Below are 26,448 nucleotides of genomic sequence, written 5' to 3' on the forward strand. Positions count from 1 at the left end.
CTCGCCTCAAGGAAGAGAACAACTTTTTCTACACTTAAAACATCAATTAAGACTTAATGAAGCATTCGTTTGATCCATAAACGACTAAAAATACATTGAATTATTATTCAAATATAGTTGAATTATTTGCTTTGTTGCTTCTACTGCTTAACATGAGGATAGATTTGGCGTCATATTTAAAATGGCGTGAAAATAGTGTTAGGCTTTGTAAGGTATCGCCTTTTTTAAAAGGGACGCTTAGATGTTTTGTAGTAAAAGATACCACATACTATTTTGTCTTAATATGTAGAAGGCAACTATTTAGAAAGCGTCTTAATAAGCAGAAGGCAACTATTTAGAAAGCTTCTTAATATGTAGGAGGCAACTATTTAGAAAGCGTCTTAATATGTAGGAGGCAACTATTTAGAAAGTGTCTTAATATGTAGGAGGCAACTATTTAGAAAGTGTCTTAATATGTAGGAGGCAACTATTTAGAAAATGTCTTAATATGTAGGAGGCAACTATTTAGAAAGCGTCTTAATATGTAGAAGACAACTATTTAGAAAGTGTCTTAATATGTAGGAGGCAACTATTTAGAAAGCGTCTTAATATGTAGAAGACAACTATTTAGAAAGTGTCTTAATATGTAGGAGGCAACTATTTAGAAAGCGTCTCAATATGTAGAAGGCAACTATTTAGAAAGCAACTTTTCTTTTTTCCTTTCAGGCATCTATCTGACAGTTACCATGGGAATGACGTCGTTGTCCATTATACTGACCGTCTTCGTGCTGCAGCTCCATCACGTTGGACCTCACAAGAGGAGGGTCCCTCGCTGGCTCAAGTCACTAGTGTTCGGTTTCTTTGCCCGGGTGGTCTGCATGAGACAAGATCTCCAGAACATGAGGCAACAGGAGCTCTCCAAGATCTCCGTTCCTGTCTCCCATGCAATACAAATCAACGAGTCTGCAGAGAGCAGTGGCTCTAACGCCGCAGACTGCCTAGACAGGAGGGGCTTTCATGGCAGTGCTGGAGGAGGTGGAAGCGGTGGTGGCTCCAGAAATTGCAACGGCGACGCCACGTCGCAGCGAGCCAACGGCAACGGGGACAGGGTGGCTCCGGCGGGTCACGACTTCAGCATACAGACCGTGGGTTACCAGGGGGCACAGTGTTCCGACTTTGGATTCCAGTCAGGGCCGTCTTCCTCGCCGTTTTCCCCGAACTTTAAGGCCAGTTTTAGGTCAAGCTTTCGAAGAGACCAGAGGTTCAGAGGATCGTTTCGGGCAGGTTTCCCAGTGCCCATGGACTATGCAATGGACCCGAGTCAGTCCGTGTACACGTTCGACCCAGAGTTTGACAAGTACCAGGAGCTGGTCTCTGAGTGGCAGTTTGTCGCCCACGTCATGGATAGACTCTTGTTCTGGTTGTTTCTATTCGTGGCTGTTGTGTCATCATTAGCAATATTAGTCATCAAGCCGTTATTAAAACCGGCTGTTGTTTAAAACTTAAAGTCTTCAGCCTCTTGCAGGCACCGATCTTTTTGGATATATATGTCAGGTGTGTTTTCAGCTATGTATGTACGGTATATATGTTTGTGCCATCAGAGGTTTCGTCTGCTAATCTGGGTATTTAAAATGTAATAAATGAGAAATGGACATGTATTATTTTCTTTTAAAATATGTTCTATATTACTATAATAATGAAAACTTTCCTTTAAAGCATTGAACTTTGACCTTTCCTATACAGCATAGAACAGTGTTTCCCAAAGTGGGGTACGCGTACCCCCTGGGGTACGGAAAGACTTTGGAGGGGTACGCATTGCACCTCATTAACTCTGCTGATTATTTTTTAAATACTTAATTATTATGCTTCTGTTAATGAATTAAAGTGGGGTGGGGGGGGGCAAGGGTACTCAGTATTACAAAAGTTATAAAAGGGGTACACATAGGTCAAAAGTTTGGGAAACACTGGCATAGAACATCAAAAGCATCTTTTAATCTTCTGAACAGTGGCATTTCGTCTTGATTTGTGGACTTTTCTCCATAACATTAATTTTTGTTTCCGCTACTACAAACTGACTTTTTCCTCCATAACACAGAACTGTCATCGTTTCGCCGTAACAGAGAAGAAAATGGGAATATGCAGATTAGTAAAACCATATTATTATCTGCTATTTACGTCGCAGACGTCATGGCATCCATGTACGGGTGTCCATAACAGTATTTCTATTTCTAATATTCTATTTTGTTAATTAGATATGTAAACATGAATGAACAATTTATTTTTGGAGAAACATTCTTGAAACTCACTGAAATCGTTAACTTTCATGTATTTAAGAATAAAAGAATTACTGAAGGATATGGAATTATATATGCTTTCACTGGATCATTTCAATTGTCTTTATATCTGGTAATACATATTTTTTTTTTGTAGTTACGATTTTGCCAATTTGAATATTTTTTAAAAGTGCATTCGTTTTTATCTATAATGTCTGATGCTTCTAACCAAACATAGCTAGCTATTTCTTTACTTATAGTTTTTAAAAAGAGAGAAAATGCAAATACCTTGAAAAACAAATAATAAACAAAATGTAGTTATTTAAAACATTCTTTTGTTAAAACATTAAACATGTGGGAGGCGCGGGGGCTGAGCGGTAAGCGCTTGGCTTCTGAACTGGGAGTACCGAGTTCAAATTCTGGTGAAGACTGGGATTTTTAATTTCGGGATCTTTGGGCGCCTCTGAGTCCACCTAGCTCTAATTGGTACCTGACATTAGTTGGGGAAAAGTTAATGTGGTTGGTCATTGAGCTAGCCACATAACAACCTCGTTAACCGTAGGCCACAGAAACAGATGACCTTTACATCATCTGCATTATAGATCACAAGGTCTGAAAGGTGAACATTTATAATATACAATCTATACATCTTAGGCAAAAAAAAAAAAAAAATTACATTCGATTCTTCAATTTTCGTCCGATGATAATTTGGTGATGTCATAACATTTTCGCCTAGATTGTAATGTAGGTTACCCAGGAGAAAACGATAATGGAGTTTTAATGGAGTAACTAGCTTCAGGAAAAAAAGGTTGTTTTTTGTAGCGCTTTAAAATAAATGCCATACGAACATTTTTAAAAGGCGTTTATTTTTTAATGCTCTGTTCTACTCATAGTAAATGGAGTTTTGTATTGAAATTGTAAAAGTCCAGATTAAATTCCTTGCTAAAGCAGATAGAAATGATAATAGCAGGCTACCAAAAGAAAGGGAGGCAACCAAATAATAAATTCAGTCGAAGCTGGATGACGGATTAAAGTCAATACTCCTCTTGATTTATGTATTTTAGATGCATAACTTACCAATAACTTGGGGGGGGGGGGGGGGGGAACCAGTTTTATTTTCAAGTGTACGTGACAGGAACCACATAACAGCTACGCCCAATCTGCGAAATTCTCATCCTGAGAGTAAAACACATTAAGATAAATTTGGGAGTAAAACTATGAAAGCATCAATGGTCAAAGGATAATAATGTAGAATAAACAAATTTCAAAGCAAAGTCTATAATTGGAAATGGTCAAAGAATATCATCATCTCCACCTCCACCTTACTTAACCCTCAATTTGTTGAACCGCTTGTACACCACACATGAGAAGCCCGTCCATTCTTTGATGTCTTGCCATCGTTTTCTCTGCCTCTTCCTATACCTGAAGGAAAGTCTTTCTGAGCCCTGAGGATCTTGAGCTAAGGCCATAAACTTTTTTAGTTTGCGAAGTTTTTTTTTGTTTACAGCGGTCAGCAGGTCATTGTTGGGCCCGATTGCTGTTTTGATCCTGTTTCTAATCTCCTCGTTTGTGATGCTGTCTTATCTTATCATATATACTACAGACGTTACTTGAAAAAAAGATGATTACGTCCTACGCGTCATGCATATTAACCAATGACCTAAATTCTGCCAAGTCACTGGTTTTCCTCGCTAGCTCACGCAACCCATTCCATGCTCTAATAGCACTAGGGTAGAATGAGCATTTGTACACATTTGTCCTAGCATATGGAACGAGTTAGGTGATACCTAGAAATATTCTACAGCATCTCATTTCCATTGCTAGGATCCTCATCTCTAGTTCTGCAGTAAGCACTCAATCAAGTTGAAGGTAAAGAAAGTCCCCTAGCAGTCTGTTTTTACTAACAGTATTGACAGTAAGAGTATTGACAGTAGGTGCAATGACAGTAAGAGTATTAACAGTAAGAGTATTGACAGTAGGTGTATTGACAGTAAGAGTATTGGAGTATTGACAGCAAAAGTATTGACAATAAGAATATTGGCATTAAGAGTATTGGAGTATTGACAGTAAGAGTATTGACAGTAAGAGTATTGACAGTATGTGTAATGACAGTAAGAGTATTGACAGTAGGTGTAATGACAGTAAGAGTATTAACAGTAAGAGTATTGACAGTATGTGTATTGACAGTAAGAGTATTGGAGTATTGACAGCAAAAGTATTGACAGTAAGAGTATTGACAATAAGAATATTGGCATTAAGAGTATTGGAGTATTGACAGTAAGAGTATTGACAGTAGGTGTAATGACAGTAAGAGTATTGACAGTAGGTGTAATGACAGTAAGAGTATTGACAGTAGGTGTAATGACAGTAAGAGTATTAACAGTAAGAGTATTGACAGTAGGTGTATTGACAGTAAGAGTATTTGAGTATTGACAGCAAAAGTATTGACAATAAGAATATTGGCATTAAGAGTATTGGAGTATTGACAGTAAGAGTATTGACAGTAAGAGTATTGACAGTAAGAGTATTGACAGTACGTGTAATGACAGTAAGAGTATTGACAGTAGGTGTAATGACAGTAAGAGTATTAACAGTAAGAGTATTGACAGTAGGTGTATTGACAGTAAGAGTATTGGAGTATTGACAGCAAAAGTATTGACAGTAAGAGTATTGACAATAAGAATATTGGCATTAAGAGTATTGGAGTATTGACAGTAAGAGTATTGACAGTAGGTGTAATGACAGTAAGAGTATTGACAGTAAGATTATTGACAGTAGGTGTAATGACAGTAAGAGTATTGACAGTAGGTGTAATGACAGTAAGAGTATTAACAGTAAGAGTATTGACAGTAGGTGTAATGACAGTAAGAGTATTGACAGTAAGAGTATTGGAGTATTGACAGCAAAAGTATTGACAGTAAGAGTATTGACAATAAGAATATTGGCATTAAGAGTATTGGAGCATTGACAGTAAGAGTATTGACAGTAGGTGTAATGACAGTAAGAGTATTGACAGTAGGTGTAATGACAGTAAGAGTATTGACAGTGTTCTTAAAGTGTTAACAAAGTTATCTAAGACAAGATACAAACAATTGCTCATGTATATTTAACCCAGAAAGCTTTCAAACCAATTTGCAACTGGCTAAAATATATGTGATGTGCAATGACCCCTTGGGCTCGAGTTTGAATCCCGACTCGAGCTGCGGTGTGTTCAGTTGAGAGCTAATGCTTGTTCAGTTAAGGCCTAAAGGAAGCATGGAAGCCCTCTCCCCAAAGGTCCCAATAAGAGATTGGACCAAAACACACTGACCCTAACTAAATATGTATATGAAAGACAAGGCAAGACACAGAGAGGAATGGAGAAGGGTGGTCAACAGATCCTGTGTGGTGCCCCAACGGTACAACATACTAAGGAAAAGCTGAAGGTGAAAATGAAAGATGTGGTACATAATAGGTAATTTTTTAACAATACTAGCAGGATATAATGGGGTAACTAGCCTATATAAATATAATGGGATAAATAGCATATATATAAATATAATGGGGTAACTGGCCTATATAACTATAATGGGGTAACTAGCCTATATAAATATAATGAGTCTACAAGCCTATAGCTGTACGAGCCAGAGACTACTAGTGTATAGTAGGCGGTTCTGTAAAGTAGAAGAAACCATTTGAAGTTAGTGTAGCCAATTGAGTTGTATTGGCTGTTGATGTAGTTTATTAAACCAGACATTGTTATTTGAAACTCTTGTTGTCAAGTTTTTGTATCAGATCTGGTGTGTTGCGCAGTGTTTACAGAAGGCCTGGTAGAGAAAGTCAAAACAACATAAATAAACCACACAGCATAGATGATTATTTCAGCATTTGTATTGAATAATTTTTTTTTCAATGTCAACAAGTTTTTTTTTTCAACAGATGTTTACATTGTATATAATGTTAAACAAATAAGCATTCTTAACATACAGATCAAACAATCAAACATTGCTTCCCTCATTAGTTTAATCATAGATATATGGGATGCTCTCTAAAAATCTAGGATCAAATAATTAACTTCATCATCCAGAAAGCTAGATGGCTGCCTGGTCATGCGTATGTTCGTTCAACTGTAGTTTGGTTGTCTCGATGGTCCAAGGGTTCATAACCTGCCCACTGCCATCCCCTGAAGTCCTGCGGGAGGTTGGTACTAGTAAGTAGATAAGGAAAATGTAAAACATTTTACAAAAATACACTGGTGGAGCATAGCGGTACAATAGATTTCTCAGATCAGCCAAATGCAGCTTTAAAAAAGGCAATCATCTCAATAGATTCCTTTTTATTTTTTAATTCATGCTTGTTTTAGATCTTATGGTTCTAGACACTGTAGCTAGCCAGTAGCCATACATTGATCACTACTAGAGGTGAAGCTAGACCATTGGTCAAGTAGAAGGGAATAATGAAAGGAGAACTACTACAAATTTAGATGCCAGGAAAGAGGCGAGCACACCACTGATATGTTTCAATAGTAGTAATTCATGAGAATATGTTATAGCATGCTACTGGTTGTAACAAATAATTATATGGCGCTGTTTCACTTTTAAAACTACACTACTCAAATGTATATAATATTTATACATATTCTTTGCTATATATAAGAACAACTGCCCATTTAGATTTTGCATAGAGCAAGGCAGTTAGTGGTCATATAAGACAAATGACTACAGTAAAAATATTAACACAAACTCAGATCAAACTGATAAGCTTACTTAAACCTACCTATCATATTCATAGTAGTAAATTAAGTTAGCATTGAAATATAAGACTTTCTTAGCGGATTGTTATTTTGGTTTCATGCCCATCAACAAAAGGCCATTTAACTAGATTGTATTTTTAAGTAGTGTAATTAAAAGATTAAATGAATTCAACTGAATATGACTGTGATATCATGGTTTATCATTGTATCCACTCAGACTATTGAGCCAAAGTGGTAACATATGGCCTAGAGAATGGTTTTGGTCTGCGCAATCCACATTCCACAAATACCTCGTGCATGCTGGCCCCTGTAGAAGACAAGTGCAGGAGGCGCAAAGAAAACTTAAATAGACCATCAGGGGACAATGGCTTTGTCTGCATCAGATGTGGGAAAATATACAGGTAGCAACTGGGTTTGCATAGCCGAAGTGAAACACAGAATTCAACTTTAATCTTCGGAATCAAAGACATTGCCATGCATTCATACATTCGATCCAATTATGATATTTGTAAAACGTGCAGTAAGTTATTGGGTCTTCTTCAACTTCTAACGGGCCTTTTGCTTTCAGGTATAAGTATATAGATAAGAGCAGTGCTTTTTTTGTAAAAAAAAAAATAGGTGCCGGTACTCAATGATGGATTGCCTAAATTTTAACTACTAATAAATTAATAATAAACCTTAAAATACAAGAAAAGTAATAATTTTTTAACTCCACATTGAAAAAGGTGCCGGTACACCGTACCAGTGCATACTGTCACAAAAAAAAGCACTGGATAAGAGAGTTAAGTTCAAAAGGATATTGCCTGCATAATTTACATCAACATGAAGTAATTCCGTAACACAATCTTCACAATTCTGTCATTAAAACAATCAACATCTACATCTTTTATAAATAAAATAAGAAATGGAACATTAAAAAAAAAAATACTTAAATATAAATTTTAAAAAGGAAGAAAATTGGAGAGAAAAAAAATCAGCAGATAGTTGTAAAAAAAAGTAATAAAATGGAACCCATGGCAAACATGACAACAGTTCATAAGCATAAAACATAATTTCAACCAAATAGTAGCTTATTTGAGAAAAAAAAAGTGACCATTCCAATATTTGGACCCTGATAATATTAAAAAATTGAGGATCTGAAGATATTGATCAAAGTAAAAAGAAGAAAAAAGTATTAACTCTTTCTCTCCTAATCCACCATACCATCGTTGATTTTGATGTCATTAAAATAAATTAATGTTTAATTTTATAAACCTGACTTTGTGTTATTTAAAAAGAGCATGCATTTCCCTTTAATTCTATACCAAATACAACATTTACTGATAACAAACAACAAAGCTATTGAAGCTTAATCATAACAAGGTAGTGAAATAGTAATGAGCAAAATAAAGAATTCCTTTGAAACGTGGAAAAATAATTATGGAGAGAAAGAGTTAATATTAAAAAATATGTTACAAAGTTATTGAATACTGTATCTCAGCATGTTTGAACAAGTACATGTATTTTATCACCTACATTCTGAGTTGTACAATTGGTCAGACGTGAACTAAATTAGAAAACGTAAGAACATTAATTCACAGAGATTGATCCATCCCTACCCACCCATGGTCTGAACTCAAAAAAACATTGGAGCTCTGCTAGATCTATATCTACATTAAACTTTTGTGCTACATTATTAGTTGGTTTGACACAATTCTAGTTTCCCTATTTTTCAGCGAGACTACTATTTTTTTCAGACTACAACAATGATTGTCACAAATAGGATGTACAATAAAACATTTTTTTTTAAGTAGCCATAATTGCCAATATATAACAGCTGCGAATGACAATATTTTTAAATGAATAAAAAAAAATGGAACAAACGTTCATTATCAGAAGAGATCGGCAAACAATAGGACAGTATTTCATTAAAAATTACATCTTACGTCAAATATTAAAATAGGCTCATCAAAATGAACACAATGCCAACAAAATAACATAAAAAATGTTTTTTTTTGAAAACAAAAGTAATTGCAACAATTAGTTTGGAGAAAGAAGGGGGTATCTGGGTGAAGGTTACCGTCATAGCTTTTTAAATGTATTTTATAAAAAAAAAAGTTATGTGCCATTATGTGCAGCTAAGTGCTTATGAAAATAGGTTTCATTGCTATCTATTGTTCCCTTCAAAGTTTCAAGGGACAAAGTATAAATGGGAAGAATTCAACTTGTACCGCCACATCAGTCAGGTATAATTTCTCATTCTTGTTCCAAACAAAATAATTAATTACCAATAATAAATTAACTAACTGGTTAATTTTTTTTATTGATTCTTCTTTTTTAAGGTAAAGAAATAATTCTGCAAAGTTTCAGCTTGATCCAAGAATGGGTGTGGAAGAAGTAAAGTGTTTAAACTTTTTACCAAACATATAGACAGAGTTAATATAAGCTTTGAAATAATTCATGTAATTAATACTTTAAATGAGCCAAGCAAACCAAAAAAAAAAAGTTCACATAATGGGACTGATTGATATAGGAGTAGTTCTCTGTCATTACCAGAGAAAGCAATTCATTTTATATTTTTGTGGTTTACGTTGTATCAACTTTAGAAGATTAACTCAATGATAAGTCAACTTGAGAAGATTAACTCAATGATAAGTCAACTTCAGACGATAAGCTCAATGGTAAGTCAACTTCACATGACAAAATGAAGTTTACACATTCAGCAGATATAAATACTGTCTAAACAAAAATAATAAAACCATATAAAATATCACAATAAAGCTTAGAAAAAGAAATTCTATTATTTGATTTGATTCCTTCTACTTTTACCAGAAAAGTGTCAAAGGAATTTTTTGCTAACCAAAAAAAAAACTAAAACTTTTCTTGAGCTACACATAAAAAAGTAAAAAGTTCATTTTTTAAAGACAAAAAGTTTAGGAAAAAAAATCTCATCAATCACATTATATATATATATATATAACACAGTAAACATATTTTGTCCAAAAGCCACTATACCTTGATTTACTGGTCGTGCGGTTTGCGCGCTGGACTGTCGTTCGGATTTATAGACGATCGAGGGTTTAAACCCTGCCCGCTCCCATCCCCCCGTCGTCCTGCGGGAGGTTTGGACTAGGCAGTAAACTATCTTCAACTCTGAAGGAACATCCGAAACGTGTAAAACAAACATTTTACAAAAGAAACATCCCTTTTCTGGAGAAGGGGCAATATTTAATATTAAAAAATAGTAAAATATATTTAGGATTTTTAAAATTCTTATGATTTTTTTTATGATATTCTTTTTTTTTTAAATGTATAACATGATTGATTTTATTAAAACAAGCATCACATACAGTACAAGTATATACTATTTAAAAATACAGTAATATAAACTTTTGATTTTTCTTAAAAATCAACATTTTTTAAAAACTATAACTCATTTTAAATTAACTTCCCATTTCACATACAAACAAAATGTGAACAAAACTTAGAGAAAAGCTAAAAAAAAAATAACAGCATGGTGACAAGATAATCAGCAATAAAGGTTATAAAGCTTTTCTTCTTTTTTTTTTTTTATCAAAGTTCTGCTATAAGAGTTACAAAATGTTTCATCAATATTATTTATTATACTTGTTAAAGTCCTCCCACACTAAGTTCACCACTTTATAAAAAAATCCCAGTGCTGTCCTTTACACTGGTATATGGTGCAGCTTAGCCCTAAAGGACTTAATTTGGGCTAGACGCTGACCTTTGAGTGTGTACCGTGACCAGGCCAAAAGCTGAAGGATAGCGCAAACAACAGGGACACAGATTAACATCATGAAAACACCTTGTTTATAAGCTAGCCGCACAGCAGAATCCATTTTGGATAGGTCAAGCTTGATAGATCCATCTTCATTTCCTGACTGAAATATGTCGTGACCTGACAAGTTAAAACAGAAAATTATAAGGAAATAAAGAAATCACTTCTTGTGTGCAATATATTAATTTGCTTATTAAACTATGATAATGTTTTTCCAATAAAATTGTCTTAATAAAAACATTTTAAAATATTTATATTGATGTCATTATTGGTTGTTTTTTTTATGTATGGCTTTAGGTTAGCAAGGTAAGCTTTCAAAATTTTAATCTACTCATGGCAAATATGAACTAATTTATAAGTTACTAAATCACATGAACCTAGGAATTTCAGTAATTTATAAGATAAGGAAGAAGGAATCTTATCTTATGTAATACAGACATTACTTCAAAAAAGAAGATGATTACATAATACGTGTCATGCATGTTAACCAATGACTTAAATTCTGCCAAGTCACTGGTTTTCCTGGCTAGCTCAGGCAACCCATTTCATGCTCTAATAGCACTAGGGAAAAAGAAGCATTTGTACAAATTTGTCCCAGCACATGGAACGAGGAATGTGCCTTTATCTTTGAGTCTTTTGGAGTATTTTATTAGATTTTGTCTTTGTATTTGAAGATTACTGTTCACTGTGTTATGTATAATTGCCACTTTATTTTAAGTCTTCTGTCCTGAAGGCTTTCTAAATTTAGTGATTTTACTAAAGGTGTTACTCTAGTCAAATGTGAATATTCTTTAGTTATGAATCTCACTGCTCTATTTTGTGTCTGTTCCAGTTTCTTAAAGTTTTCTTGAGTTGAGCGGTCTCAAACAGAGGATGTATATGATTAAAACACTGAACCATAATCTTCAAATACAAAAACAAAATTTAATAAAATACTCTGAAAGACACAAAGATAAAGGTACATTCCTCGTCCCATATGCTAGGACAAATTTGTACAAATACTCCTTCTTCCCTAGTGCTATTAGAGCATGGAATGGGTTGCCTGAGCTAGCCAGGAAAACCAGTGACTTGGCAGAATTTAAGTCATTGGTTAACATGCATGACACGTATTATGTAATCATCTTCTTTTATGAAGTAACGTCTGTATTATATAAGATAAGATAAGATTAGACATGTGAACAACTTTTTAATTAATTTATTTTTTTTTAGTCAGAGTGAAATTTGACTAAAAATATTACCTACTGAAAAACACACACACACACGCACACACAGTACTGACCTGTCTGAAGTGCCAGGATCCAAGTTCCTATCACAGGTGCCAAAGTTTGACCTGGTTTGGAGACTAGAGCTGCGGTACCAAACACTAGAGCAGAGACCGCCTGCGGCCGGGAATGTAAAACAACATCCTCATCCACCAGATCACTAATCACTAAATTCAACAACTTACAAGTTCCTTCAGTGAATACTCTGTTACTGAAAAAAAAAAAATCATTAGAAATATAGTTACATAGTTAAAATGAGGTTTGCGGGACATGTTCTACGTCAAAATGAATTACGCACACCAAGAGTTGCAATAACATGGAAGCCAAAACGAGGAAAGCGCAAACAGGGACGTCCTCGTATTACCTGGTGACACACCTTCATGGAGGACCTCAGAACAGTGGACACCAGGTGGGAGGAGGCTTCAGACATTGCCAGTGACAGATCATTATGGAGACAGCTTTCCGCCCAATGCGCCGAACGGCGCGGGAGGACCTAAGTCTAAGTAAGTCTAAGTTAAAATTTCAATGTCCTGATAAAAAATGCATGTTTAACCCTTAAAACGCGTGTGGTAGTTTAGCCTCTAAACAACACAATTGTAATTCCATTTTGTAGGCACTTATTTGTAAAAACAGCTCAGCATTTTAAGGGTAAAAATCTGTTTGATTTAGTAGCAAATCGCTACAGCTTATTCCAATTCAGGCTTTTTTTTTTTTTACTTTCCGTTTCACTCTATAACTATGTTTGCGATAGAATGTGATGTTTAAAGTAGCAATTATGATAAGATGCCAATGTAAGTTACCAGTACTTAAAGCTTTTGTATATGAAGTAATCTTCAAATCTCAGTGCTCTTTTGTTTTTCCTAAATACTTTGTTATAAAAGCACTGATACCAAAGTGTACAAGACCTACCTGGGAAATTTTGCATTTTTAATGTTGTTTCGGTTTTAAATGTTTTAAAGTTATATATTTTTAAATGATATGTAGTGTTCTATTTTTTTTTTTTAGTTTTTTTTTTTTTTTTTGGTATAAAATTAATTTTTTAAAAAATATTTTTTTTTTTATTTTTTTGGAGTAAACTTTTTTTTGCTTAGGAGTTAAAAATGACTTTTTAATACTGAAAATAGTTGTTTTTGCTTAAGATCAATATGAATTTTAGCTCTTTTTATTTTTACTTGCTTGATATAGGCCTACTTAAGCCTTAAAAATGATGTTAAAAAAAGCACAGCATTTAAAAAACAACCATCACACACAAAATTTAGATCTATTTAAAATATGTTAAATAAGGCTTGTCTTCAAGTCTGAAGATTAATGAGGAATGCAATATTTCATGTGGATACGCAGCCCAAGCTGTGACCTAAATATTTTGCGCAGGCATAACTGGATTTTTTTTGGTCTCAAATGTGCGTCTCGCAGTCTTAGTTTATGTTTAGAGAACTGTTCAATGCAATAACTGAGACTTTGATTATTATATTTAATGAATGTCAACTTAACAAAAGTAAAGAATCTCATAATTAAAGCAGCTAACCTGGCTATGAAAAAAGCAAGCATCCAAATATGTTCTGGACCAACGTGATACATGACGACGGCCAATGCTAGTTTGATGAGGAAGAGATATCTAATCACAGAGTATACACCATACTTCTTACATAAACTTAGAAAATATAAGTTATTGATGTGGGGAGCGATGAAGGAAATACCTGAAACAGCAGACAAGAAACATTTTAAAACGTTGAACACAGGTGATTTTATATTTTTATAAATTCTACTTATAAGCTATTCTTTTCAATGTCCTTTCAAGAAATTTTATCATTTGTTTATCATTTTGAAAATTATCATCAGTAAAAAAAATGCTTTTTTTATCATGAAAAGAATAGTAACTCATGAACTTACTCAGTAATCCAGACGCAACTGTTGGACTGACAGCATCCCCCAAGAATGTATCAAGGAACAATGGGAAGAAGTTGGAATTAAAATGGCAATGAAACACCTGAAATATGAAAACATATTTTTTGGTTGTAAACTTCAAATTCATGTTATCATACAAATCAGTCATGCTCAGTTTCAATAAGTATTTTATCTTATATTTTTAAATGTTCAGATTTTTTTTAAAAATTGTATTGTCAATTTCATAATAATAAAAAAAAATCTTTACCTGGACTAGATTCAAGAAGGCGAACCATAAAAAATTTCTGTGAGATAAAAGTTGTCGACCAAACTTCAGAATGGATGCCTTACTTTCTTGGCCACTGAATGAATCTGTGACACTTTGACTAAGAAAAGTAAAATATGAAGTTTAATTAATATTCTGATATAATCAATAATAATCAATAAACTAAGAGTTTTTTCCCCTCTGAAAAAAAATTACTGCTCTATAAGGGTTTCAATCACAAATGTAATTATAAGTTCCTTTTTTATTTCATGTGTGTCTGAAAAAATTCCATTTTTATTTAAACTTCTTACAAATAACTATAAGCATTAAAAATTTTATGTATGTCAACTTACTCTTGTAAGTCAGTTTGAACTTGAGAATCCTTGCTGTACTTAATGTAGGCTTTTTTTAGAACTTTGACCATCTTTAAGTAACCAATAAAAGATATTGTAGCCAGCACAAAACAGAAAATACGGAACGTTGTCAGATCTATCTTGTTCCATACTAAATAAGATAAGAAGACTGAAATGGAGCCGATGGCACTAAATAGAGAACATCGGGAGTTCAGTTTTGTCCTCACACTATCTGAGAGTGACAAGTCAGCCAAGAGTGCTGAATGATGCAAATCTATCATTGTTAGAAAACCATCATACAGGCATAAACAAACAGCAAACTGAAGACCTGGCCATGCCCAGTGAACCCAAAACAAAACAAAGGCACAAGAAAATAGAGGCCCGTACAGCTGAAGTGCGCCAAGCCTACTCCAAACGATATTTGTCACACTGCTGTTATTGGAAACTATACCGAGCAATTTCTTGTCACTGATCCAGCCAAAAATTGGGTCGTTGAGAGAATTCCATATTAAGAAAAGCGTTTCTCCAAACCAAAAGGACGTTTTATCAATCTTGTAAACGGAGACGAATATGTCGATGTGATAAAGTAAAAATACGTTATGAAGAATGGAGGTGAACAGTGTCAAACTTCCATAAGCTGTTTCCATACTTATGCTCATTGTAAACACTGAGGAAAAATAGAAAAAAATTGTTTTTAGAACTTTTAAACTAGCATCTATCTATCTGTCTATCTATCTATCTATCTATCTCTCTCTGTGTGATAGTAAGTGTATGTGTTTTGTTTGTTTTCAACAGTAATGAGTGAATTCCATTCGTTGCTTAGACTATGAGAGCCAATTCTGCCGATGAAAAATGTTTCCTCACCGGAGTCATCTCGACCTTCTGACTTCACTATACTTACAAGCTTTGATCTGCACACTGACGAGAAATGACCTTTTTTATGACACTTGTGACAGGTTTCCCCATAAGCTGGGCACTGACGTGGTCTGTGTTCCTTGCCACAATAGCTACAACTCCCATTTCCTTTTGTTCTTTTAAAGCTATTGGTAGATGAATTCACAACTTGTACCCCACTTTCTTCATTCATGAGCTTAAGCTGCCATTCAGTTGCCTCAGCTGCCCGACATATATTTTCTGCCTTGTTAAGGTCTAGATCTGGTTCTCTCAAAAGTCTTGCTCGGGTGTTCTCATTCCTTATGCCACCAACTATCCTATCCTTTATTAGGGAATCTTTAAGCAAATCAAACTCACATGTCTTTGCCTTGAGTTTGATGATGTCAGTGACAAAGCTGTCAAATGACTCTCCTTCATGTTGAGAAGGCTGGAAAAAAACATGTCTTTCAATGGTAACATTTTTTCTTAGTAGACAGTACTTCTCGAACTTATTAAGAATGCAGTGAGGTGTATGGAAGGACTTGCTAATCTCACATTCATTACATTCATTATCCGTCCATTGGAAAGTGTTATAGACTTGCACTGCTTCTTGGCTGATCACATGCAATAATGTCATAGACTGTACTTCTCTGCTTTTTGTATCCAGTCCACTTGCTATCGAATATATCTGAAAGGATTGTTTGAACCTTTTCCAATTTTCTGCTACCTTGCCATTTAATTCCAGCGGTTGTGGCGCGTGGAGTCAGTCCATCTGACACCATGTAATAGCCACACTAAAACAACACGAGCTTCACTAAACACAATGATTTGATTAGTCTCTACTTATACTCTTTACTCCAGCCACTTGTTCTCTAAAACTCTTCCTTTTACACACAGTCCTGACACACTGCTGTTCATTCAACCATGTAAACTCAAGGTCCACTGAGTTTACATATACAGGCACACACACTGCACTACCAGCCACTCAAAACACATACACTTACTATCACACTCTGTATATATATATTATATATAATAATAAGGCTTGTTTTCGAGTCAGAAGATTAGTGAGGAATGTAATATTTCCTACATACTTTGCCACATTCAGGGCAAGCATAACCATTGTCGGCAGGTGGTCGATTTAGATTTTGGCAGCAGATTTTCTTTTGGTCTCAAATGTGTATCCCGCAGCCTTCATGAGTGACCTCCAGCTGTCTCGTTCTGAGGCTGCATGCAACTAGGTGCTCTCTTCTATGTCAGCCAAGGAAAGTTGGCGCCTAAGCTGGTCATTCTGTGGGGCGCCTCTGTTACGACGACCACCTTTTAGATCACCAAAAAAAGACTGCCTTTGGCATACGTACATCTCCCATTCGGAGAGAGAGAGAGAGATAAAGAGAGAGAGGTCTCTTTGTATCGCTCTATAAATATAGGGTAATCAGACACTTGCACATCCATAGAAGGATAAAGCCTTACAAATGACAACGTAAACTTTAAATACTAATCATGAAAAATCATGACATGTAACATATAAATATAACAGTGGCAATAGAGGATGCTGGTTATCTGAAGAACGTGAAGAAACTATTTAATGAAATAAATAAAGCTAGGAACAACAACACAACCATACATCAACAAGTCGGAGGTTCATGGTTTGAGTTTTTATTGAAGTCTAATCATGCCTCATGTTTCATATATAATATATATTTCTTTCACTTTAAATGACAGAGTAAAAGGTAGGATACTTTGGCACTTTAAGTTAAAGTGAAGCCAATCCCTGTTGGACAGATGAAGGACATGACCCATCAAAAGACCAGACGTCTAGTCTAGTAACCATATATTATATATAATATATTATTACTTATATAAATTTATATACACATAATGACATTTATAATAACAATACTACAATGCAGCTGAATGCCTAATCGTAATAATAACATCTATAGGTCTTAGATCTAGATCTACTTACTTTTTTAAAGTAGCAGTAGATGAGTAGTGCCACTGTTCACTAGAAGTACTAGATCAGTAGATCTAGATAATATAATGATAAGTAAGAGGTAAAGACAAGAGTCTCTTTAATTAAGTAAGAGTCTAAGCAAGGGCAAGGCACAAATCTTATGATCTAATCACTAATCTAGAGTACAACATTCATGATTACCAAATTCTCAAATAGTAATAGTTAGTAATACTAATACTTTATTTTATACTAATACTACTAAGTAATAAAAGTAGTAAAAAAAATAGTAGATCACTACACTACTACAGTACACTAGTGGGCAATTTCCGCAATGAGCGTCAATATTTACAAACTGCAACTGTTGCCAGATTGGCTTGGTTGGTTACCGATAAATTAGATATATACCACTCAAACCAAAAAATAAAATAAAATGAGTTCTCTTTTGTTGCCAACTATAAAATATAGTTCTGAAAAAGTTCGATAGCGTTTGAAAATGTAGATCTATTTTATTTAAACAACCCATACATTTACTAGATCTAGTGCAAATTATAGAGCAAATGTAGATTATTTCTAGATCTAATTTTTTTTTGTAATGATTTTTTTTTCTTTACTCTTAAGAATTAATATGTCTTAATAAAATGTTAAGGATCTGTCTTTGTGTTTTTTTTGTTTTTTTTTAATTTCTGTTATATGTTGATGCATTATTTCATTAGCACGTGAACGTGTGTATGGTACACTGGTACTGGTATGTTTATTATTAAAATTGGATTTATTTATTTTTTCTTTACAAGAGTACAGTATAGAAGACTTGCGTCAACAGTTACTGACAACACTCAATAGTTTCAGATAGATGTAGATAAGACTTATAGGCTAGTAGGCCAATTTAGATTTCAACTTTATTTAATTTAAATCGTAATCAAAATATTACTAAATAGATCTATTTAAAATGTAATCATTAGTCCATATATAGATCTAGATGGTATTTAAATTGTTTTTTTTCTTTCACACAAACACACACACACACACAAATCTAAACCTAGTATGATAGATCTATACATTTTTTTTATTGATCTATGCCCACTACTGTATGTAAGGGGCAAACTTGGAGATGTCTGACATGGCTAAACACATGTGCCCCATTCTGCTGTTAGGGGTTAGCATGGGCTCAATTAAGGGGCACTGATGAAACCCATGTGGGGCCAGTAAGAGGGGTGATCATTGAGGGGCCTGAAAGTGCTTAATTTATGGGCACCATCTGGGGAACAAACATTGACCCAAAACAGGTGCCCTTAGGGTTGAGCTTGGGCTCAGATAGTGGCACAGATTGAGAAAGCTGAAAGAGCTGTAACTCATGGGCTCTATTTGGGGGATGAAAATTGGCCCAAACAATAGGGGTCCTTAAGGGTGAGTTTGGGCTCAGATAGGGTCCCAGATGAATTCAGGATAAAAGCCATGCGGGGCCAGTAAGAGGGGCGAACATTGAGGGTTAAACACATGGGACCCATTTAGCGATTAATGTTAGATTAAAAGGGTGCCCTGAAAGGTGAGCCTTGGCTCAGATAGGGGGGTCGGATGAATTTCGGATAAAACCAAGTAAGAGCGTCGAACATTGAGGGGCCTGCGAGGGCTAAAAACATGGCCCCCATTTTGGATCATCATTGTTCAAATGGGGGTCCTTAAAGGGTGATTGTGGGCACTATCATGGGGCCCAGATGGAGCCCTAGTGGAGGCCAGTAAGGAGCAAACTTCAAGGGGCCTCAAAGGGCTAAACACAATGGCCCTAATTGAAGGCATACGTTGACCCAAGCAGGCCCTTAGGAGTGAGCTTGGGCTCAGGGGGCCCAGATGAAACCCTTTTAGGGACAGTAAGGGGGCAAACATTGAGAAGCCTAAAAGTGCTATAACTCATGGGCTCCATTTGGGGGATGAAAATTGGCCCAAAAAACAGGGGTCCTAAATGGTGAGTCTGTGCTCAGTTAGGGGGCCCAATGAAGGCCTGATAAAACCGGTGGGGACAGTAAGAGGGGCGAACATTGAGGGGTCTGAAAGGGCTAAACACATGTGACCCATTTAGGGATTAATATTGGTCCAAAAGGGTGCCATTAGGGGTGAACTTGGGGTCGGGGGACCCAGATGAAACCCTCATAGGGCCAGTAATGGGGCAAATATTGAGAAGCCTGAAAAGGCTACAACTCATGGGCTGCATTTGGGGGGTGAAAATTGAACCAAACAACAGGGGTCCTAAATGGTGAGTCTGGGCTTAGTAGCTCAGTTAGGGGGCCCAGATAAATTCCGGTTAAAACCCACGAGGGGCCAGTAAGAGGGGCAAACATTGAAGTCCTGACAAAACTGAAGTGGGGACAGTAAGAGGGGCGAACATTGAGGGGTCTGAAAGGGCTAAACACATGTGACCCACTTAGGGATTAATGTTGGCCCGAAAGGGTGCCTTTAGAGGTAAGCCTGGGCTCAGTAAGTTGGCCCAGATGAATTCCTGATAAACAGACATGGGGCCATTATCAGGGGAAAACATTGAGGGGCCTGAAAGGGCTAAAGACATGGGCCCTATTTCGGGGGTTGATCGTCGCTCAAATGGGGGCCCTTAAAGAGCGATTCTGGGCACAATCAGGGGGCAAAGATAAAGCCCTAGTGGAGGCCAGTAAGGGACAAACTTTAAGGGGCCTGAAAGGGCTAAACACAATGGCCCCAATTCATTGGCGGATCCAGGGGGGGAGGTAGGAGCAATCGCCCCCCCCTCAGCTCCCCCACCCCTTCGGGAACGAATTTTAGTAAAGAAATCACACAATCTGTGTACGAATTTATTAGTTATGTTAATAATATATACTAATTAATTATTTTTCAACCTGCTTCTAGATTATTTCGCCCCCCCCCCCCATTTAGTATGTTGGCCTATCTGGTGGGATGGGGAGTTGGCGATGGCATAAACTTTCGATCTGGGGGGGGGGGGGCGTTCTAATTTATTTGTAGAAATCACAGCTTGGTAACAGAATCAATTAAATATCTATATAATTAAAATTAAAACACCGATCTTTATATTATGTCGCTCCCCTGTTAGCCGGTGGGGTGGGGTGGGGCGAAGACATCCTTTTTTTTTAAAGTCTAAGCCCATTAGAGACGTATGCGAGGCGTTAACTTGATTTGCGACCTTACCGCGCCATTAGCTTTATGACCTTCAATCTTTCTAAGGCTTTTTGTCGTACTTCTTACAAATGATCAGACATAACCAGCTTAGGATCCAGGGCCGTGGGTCCGATTCAAGCGTGGTCCCATCAATTTTTAGATTTATGGCTGCTTGGTGGATGTCTTTTCCCAATGTGAATAGGGTCTGAACTGGGGTTTTTTAGTACAATTTATTTCCATTTTCCACATACGGTAAAGAACGAAATCGTGACGAGGTCACGTTGGATTTCCGCCTTGAGAGCTGCAGCGGATATCCCGGTCTGCCAGATTAGCAGGTCATCAGCGAAGAGCAGAGATCAACATTTCAATCGTTCTATCAAATCGTTTATATAGACTAAGAAAAGCGTACATAATAAGCGTACATAATGATAATGATGAGCCCTGCGGTAAACCTTGCTCAAGTATTCTTTTGCGAGACACGCTAGATCCGTACGTAGCGTGACTGGACTGTCCTGTCTGTTAGGAAGTTTTTTAGTCACCGATACATATTTGAGCATACTCCGAGGTTCATTCATTTTAGCAATAATCCTTGTCTCCAAACTCTGTCATAGGCTTAAGATCTAAAAATACTGCCAGTGTCAATTCGCCCTTGCGTCTTACCGTACCTCTCTGGAAACCGTCAGCTACTGACTGCATAAACACCATCGCTTGATCATTTGCACTTTTATGTTGCCTGAACCCGCCCTTTTCAGGTGCGATGATTTTGCTTTCTTCCAAGTACCACATGAGCCTTCTGTTTATCACTCTTTCAGCTATTTTCCCTACAAACGATGTTAGGGATATTGGTCTGTAGCTGTCAGGTCGGTCGGCCGCCTTTCCTATCGTGGCCACTTTCCAGGCCTTTGGTAATTTCCCTTACGTCCAGGTCCGATTGAGCAAGTCGCATAATTTACTTTGCACTTTTTAATAAACGGGCCATGCTTTAACGATCAACCTAACATCAACCTAACATACTTTTTGAGCCCGAGAATGAATGTGACTTACACTGCAATGTCACGGCCCATTCTCTCGTTCTTTCGCTCTCTAGGTCCCCATTTCTTTTTTACCCGCGCAGCGTTATTCCTCCCACATAGTCTTTTGACATAATTTGGAAAAACCCGCTTTATAATGCGCCCCCGACGCTGAACCGACAAAAAAACAAACGCGGACAAAATAGCGCCGACATAATTTCCCGACAAAGTAGGGCATACTTAGGCTATATATAATGTGTATAAAAGTACCGGACTTATTTAAGTGAAGGTCCTGAATAGCATTTTTGTTGTGGTCTCTATCTTCTTCAGCATTAGTAGTTCTAAAAGTATGCCATATTTGCAGAGAAAGAGAGTACTTTAACATTTATTTTCCATCACAAAAAATCAGCAGATTATTATAATTCTTGCATAATTTGTGCATATGTTAAATTTAAGAGATTTTTTTCACGCCATTGTTTTGGCGGCACTATTTTGCTCCCGCTATTTTGTCGGGGAGCCGCCCCCGACACATACACGCTCTCATATTTAGGGCCCGTAAATATTTCCGAAAGTGTAAATCAGGGGTGGGCAACCTTTTGTATCGAGGGCCGCATTAACAAAATTTCGGGAATGGGGGGCCGCATATATATATATATATATATATATATATATATATATATATATATGTGTGTGTGTGTGTATACATACAACTTAGAAAAATACGCTAATTAATTATGGACACCACACACGAATGGCGAAGTGGGGGGGGGGGGGGGGGAGAACCCCCGTAAAAAAAAAGCCTGAGTTTGGGCCAAAGTTCATCCCCTGAATGGAGCCCGTGTATTTAGCCCTTTCAGGCCCCTCAATGTCTGCCTCCATCACTGGCCTTATGTGGGTTTCATCAAGGTGTTATCTGGGACCCCTGACTGAACACAGACTCACCCTAAGGGCTCCCATTCATCTTCCGAATGGGGCCCATGTGTTAAGCGCTTTAGTCCTCCTCCAAGGTTTGACTCTTACTAACCTTCACTATAGCTTCATCTGGTCCCTTATTGAGCACAAACTCACCTCTCAATGTTTGCCCTCATCCCTGGTCCCACGTGGGTTTTATCAGGGCTTTATCTGGGTCCCCTAATTGAACAAAGACTCATTCCTAACTAGCCCCCATTCATCCTCCAAAAGGTGCCCATATGTTTGCACCCATCACTGGCCCCACGTAGGTTTCCCCAGTGCTTTATCTGGGCCCTCTAAATGAACATATACTCACCCTAAGGGCCCCCATTCATCCTCCAAACGGCGCCCGCGTTAAGCCCTTTCAGGCACCTTAATGTTTGCCCCCATCACTGGCCCCATGTGGGTTTCATCAGGGTTTTATCTGGGCCCCATAATTGAGCACAGACTCACCCTAAGAGCCCCAATTCATCCTCTAAATGGAGCACATGCGATTAACCCTTTCAGATCACACTAGCCCCATGAGGAGTCCATCAAGGCTTCATCTGGGCCCCATAACTGATCCCAGACTCAGCCATAAGGGCGCCCATTTGGGCCAATGTCCATCCCCCAAATGGGTCCCATGTGGTTAGTCCTTTTAGGCCCCTCAACGTTTGCCCTATACTAGCCACATTAGGTTTCCATATGGGCTTCATCTTGGCCCCCTGATTGCGCCCAGACTCTGCCCTAAGGGCCACCCTTTGGGCCAATGTTCACCTCTGAAATGGGGGCCCATGTGTTTGACCATTTCAGGCCCTAAATGTTAGCCCCACACTGGCTTTTGAGGGTTCCATCAGGGCTTCATATGGGCCCCTGAAATGAGCCCAGACTCAGTCCTAAGGGCCCCCATTTGGGCCAATGTTCCCCTCCAAAATGGGAACCCTTGTGTTTAGACCTTTCAGGCCCCTCAATGTTAGCCCCACACTTACTCCATGAGGGTTCAATCAGGGCTTCATCTGGGCCCCTGAACTGAGACCAGAATTGACCCTTAAGGGCCCTGTTTGGGCTTTCATTAACTACCCCCAAAGGGCCAGGTATCTTTGGCCCTGTTGGGGCCCACAAGTCCTTCCCCTTACAGGCCTCACACGGGTTTCACAAGGGGATTTTCTGGACACCCTGACTGATCTCAGACTCAGCCCTATAGGCACCTGTTCTGGCCAATATTGATCCCCCAAATGGGGGCCATGTGGTTAGTATGAGCTGGTCCAGTTGGTGCCCTTACCTGGCCCAAAATCTTTGCTACAAATAACAGGCATCCACTCATCCGGTCTTTATCTGGGCCCTCTAATGAGCCCAAACTCACCCCTAAGGGCTCCCATTCATCTTCTGAATGGTGTCCATGTGTTTAGCGTAGGTTTCATCAGGGCTTTATCTGGGCCCCCTAATTGAGCACAGATTCATCCCTAACGGCCCCCATTCATCCTCCAAATAAGCCCATCTCTTTGCCCCCATCACTGGCCCCACGTAGGTTTCATCAGGGTTTTATCTGGGCCCTCCGATTAAAGACAGTCTCATCCCTAATGGCCCATATTCATCCTCCAAAAAAGGCCCGTGTTTAGCCCTTTCAGGCCACTCAATGTTTACACTCATCACTGGCCCCTTGTGGGTTTCAGCAGGGTGTTATCTGGGCCCCCTAATTGAGCACAGACTCACCCATTCATCTTCTAAATGAGGCCCATTTGATTAACTCTTCAGACAACTCAATGTTTGGCCCACACTGGCCCCATGAAGGTTCCCTCAAGGCTTCACCTGGGCCTTCTATCTTAGCCCAGGGCGTCCATTTGGACCAATGTTCATCCCCCAAATGGGGCCCATGTGTTTAGCCCTTACAGGCCCCTTATTGTTTGCCCCATACTAGCCCCAAGAGGGATCATTCAGGGCTTCATCTAGGCCCCCTGATCCTTAATCCTTAAGGTCCCTGTTTGAGCTTTCATTAATTGCCCCCAAAGGGCCAAGTACTTTCCCTTACTGGCCCCATACAGGTTTCATAAGGGGATTTACTGGGCCCCCTAACTGAGCCCAGACTTATCCCTTAGGGCCCCCATGAGGATTCTATCAGGGCTTCATCTGGGCCCGTAACTGAGCCCAGACTTATCCCTAAGGGCCCCCATTTGGACTAATGTTCATCCCCCAGATGGGCCCCAAATGGGTTTCATAAGGGGATTTTCTGGGCCCCCTGACTGAGCCCAGATTCAGCCCTAAGGGCGCCCGTTTGGGCCAATGTTCAACCTCCAAATGGTGCCCATGTGGTTAGTCCTTACAGGCCCGTCAACGTTTGTCCTATACTAGCCTCATTAGGTTTCCATCAGGGCTTCATCAGGGCCCCCTGATTGCGCCCGTTTGGGCCAACGTTCATCCCCCAAATGAGGCCCATGTGTATAGCCCTTTTACGCCCCTCAGTGTTTGCCCCACAATGGCTCTATGAGGGTTCCAATAGGGTTTCATCTGGGCCCCATAACTGATCCCAGATTCAGCCCTAAGGACGCCCATTTGGGCCAATGTTCATCCCCCAAGTGGGGCCCATGTGGTTAGCCCTTACAGGCCCATCAATGTTTGCCCTATACTAGCCCAATTAGGTTTCCATCGGGGCTTCATCTGGGCCCCCTGATTGCGCCTGTTTGGGCCAACTTTCATCCCCCAAATGAGGCCCATGTGTATAGCCCTTTCAGGCCCCTCAGTGTTTGCCCCCCAATGGCTCTTGGAGTGTTCCAATAAGGCTTCATCTGGGCACCTGAATTGAGACCAGACTCAGCCATAAGGGCCCCCATTTGGTCGAATGCTCACCTCCCTTTCAGGCCCCTCAATGTGAGCCCTACACTAGCTCTATGAAGGTTCCATCAGGGCTTCTCTGGGCCCCCAAACTGAGCCTAGACTCAGCCCTAAGGATTCCCATTTGGGCTAATGTTCGCCTCCCAAATGGGGCCCATGTGTTCAGCCCTTTCAGGCCCCTAAATGTTAGCCCCACACTGACTCCATGAGGGTTCCATCAGGGCTTCATCTTAGCCCCCAAACTGAGACCAGACTCAGCCCTTAGGGCCCTCATTTGGGGCAATGTTCATCCCCAAATGGGGCCCATGTAGTTAGCCCTTTCATGCCTCTTAACATTTGCCCCATAATAGCCCCATTAGGGTTTCTATCTGGGCCCCTTCATTGTGCCTAGACTCGATCTTTAAGGGCCATGTTTGGGCTTTCATTAATTGCCCCCAAAGGGCCAATTATCTTTCGCCCTGTTGGGGCCCACAAGTCCTTCCCCTTACAGGCTTCGCAAGGGTTTCACAAAGGGATTTTCTGGGCCCCCTGACTGAGCCCAGACTCAGCCCTATAGGCGCCTGTTTGGGCCAATGTTCCTCCCCCAAATGGGGCCCATGTGGTTAGTATGAGCTGGAGCAGTTGGGGCCCTTACAAGGCCCAAAACCTTTGCTACAGAAAAACAGGGATCCACTCATCCAGCGTTGAAAAAAAAACGATGCTAAATATTGTCTATTGAGATTTTAATAGGCCCGAAGTCTAAAAGAAATATGATCACAATAATAATGTCCGTTTCAAGTAAATGTTGACAGCACCATAGGTGAAATAAAAATATAAGGTCGTATTTTACTTATTTCAACATTATTCTAGACAGACATACAAGAAATGTTGCAGTAGTCCTAGATTTATTTAAATACAATATTGATCTCAACATTATTTTATTTAAATGGTAATCAAAATATTACTAAATAGATCTATTTAAAATTTAATCATTAATCTCTATATAGACCAAGATGAAGGTGTATTTAAATTCAGTTCTTATCACACACACACTAACACACACACACAATCTACACCTATTATCTAGTCATAGTCTATATCAAATATTGCTCTCTTACATCTGTCTAGAATAATGTTTTTCCTCATCTAGATCAACTACTGTACCGGTATGTAATTATTATACTTATAATTTAATGTTGACTTCAT

General features: G+C 38.3%; 3 protein-coding genes across 11 annotated transcripts in view; 2 read left to right on the top strand and 1 right to left on the bottom strand.

The window, feature by feature from the left end:
- The window catches only part of LOC106073993 (neuronal acetylcholine receptor subunit alpha-10-like), a 204,246-nt gene extending 201,905 nt beyond the window's left edge, over positions 1-2,341 (top strand). For all 9 annotated transcript variants that reach the window (XM_056018433.1, XM_056018430.1, XM_056018431.1 and 6 more), the window contains one exon: positions 706-2,341. In XM_056018433.1, the coding sequence (XP_055874408.1) occupies positions 706-1,478 (773 nt within the window). In that variant the 3' untranslated portion in view covers positions 1,479-2,341. The remainder of the gene's footprint in view (positions 1-705) is intronic.
- A 3,763-nt stretch (positions 2,342-6,104) lies between these two features.
- On the bottom strand, positions 6,105-17,489 carry LOC106050482 (transmembrane protein 180-like). The gene is made up of 7 exons (XM_056018446.1): positions 17,369-17,489; positions 14,527-15,193; positions 14,177-14,294; positions 13,915-14,011; positions 13,550-13,721; positions 12,042-12,235; positions 6,105-10,882 (listed from the first exon to the last, which is right to left on the bottom strand). Coding segments are annotated over exons 1-7 (1,482 nt in total). The 5' UTR covers positions 17,370-17,489; the 3' UTR covers positions 6,105-10,649.
- Positions 17,465-26,448, top strand: part of LOC106070452 (lanosterol synthase-like) — a 30,548-nt gene continuing 21,564 nt past the window's right edge. Inside the window, exon 1 of the mRNA XM_056018443.1 lies at positions 17,465-17,571. Within this exon, the coding sequence (XP_055874418.1) occupies positions 17,550-17,571 (22 nt within the window). The 5' untranslated portion in view covers positions 17,465-17,549. The remainder of the gene's footprint in view (positions 17,572-26,448) is intronic.

The sequence above is a fragment of the Biomphalaria glabrata genome, chromosome 1 (assembly GCF_947242115.1).
Source record: "Biomphalaria glabrata chromosome 1, xgBioGlab47.1, whole genome shotgun sequence".
NCBI lineage: Eukaryota > Metazoa > Mollusca > Gastropoda > Planorbidae > Biomphalaria > Biomphalaria glabrata.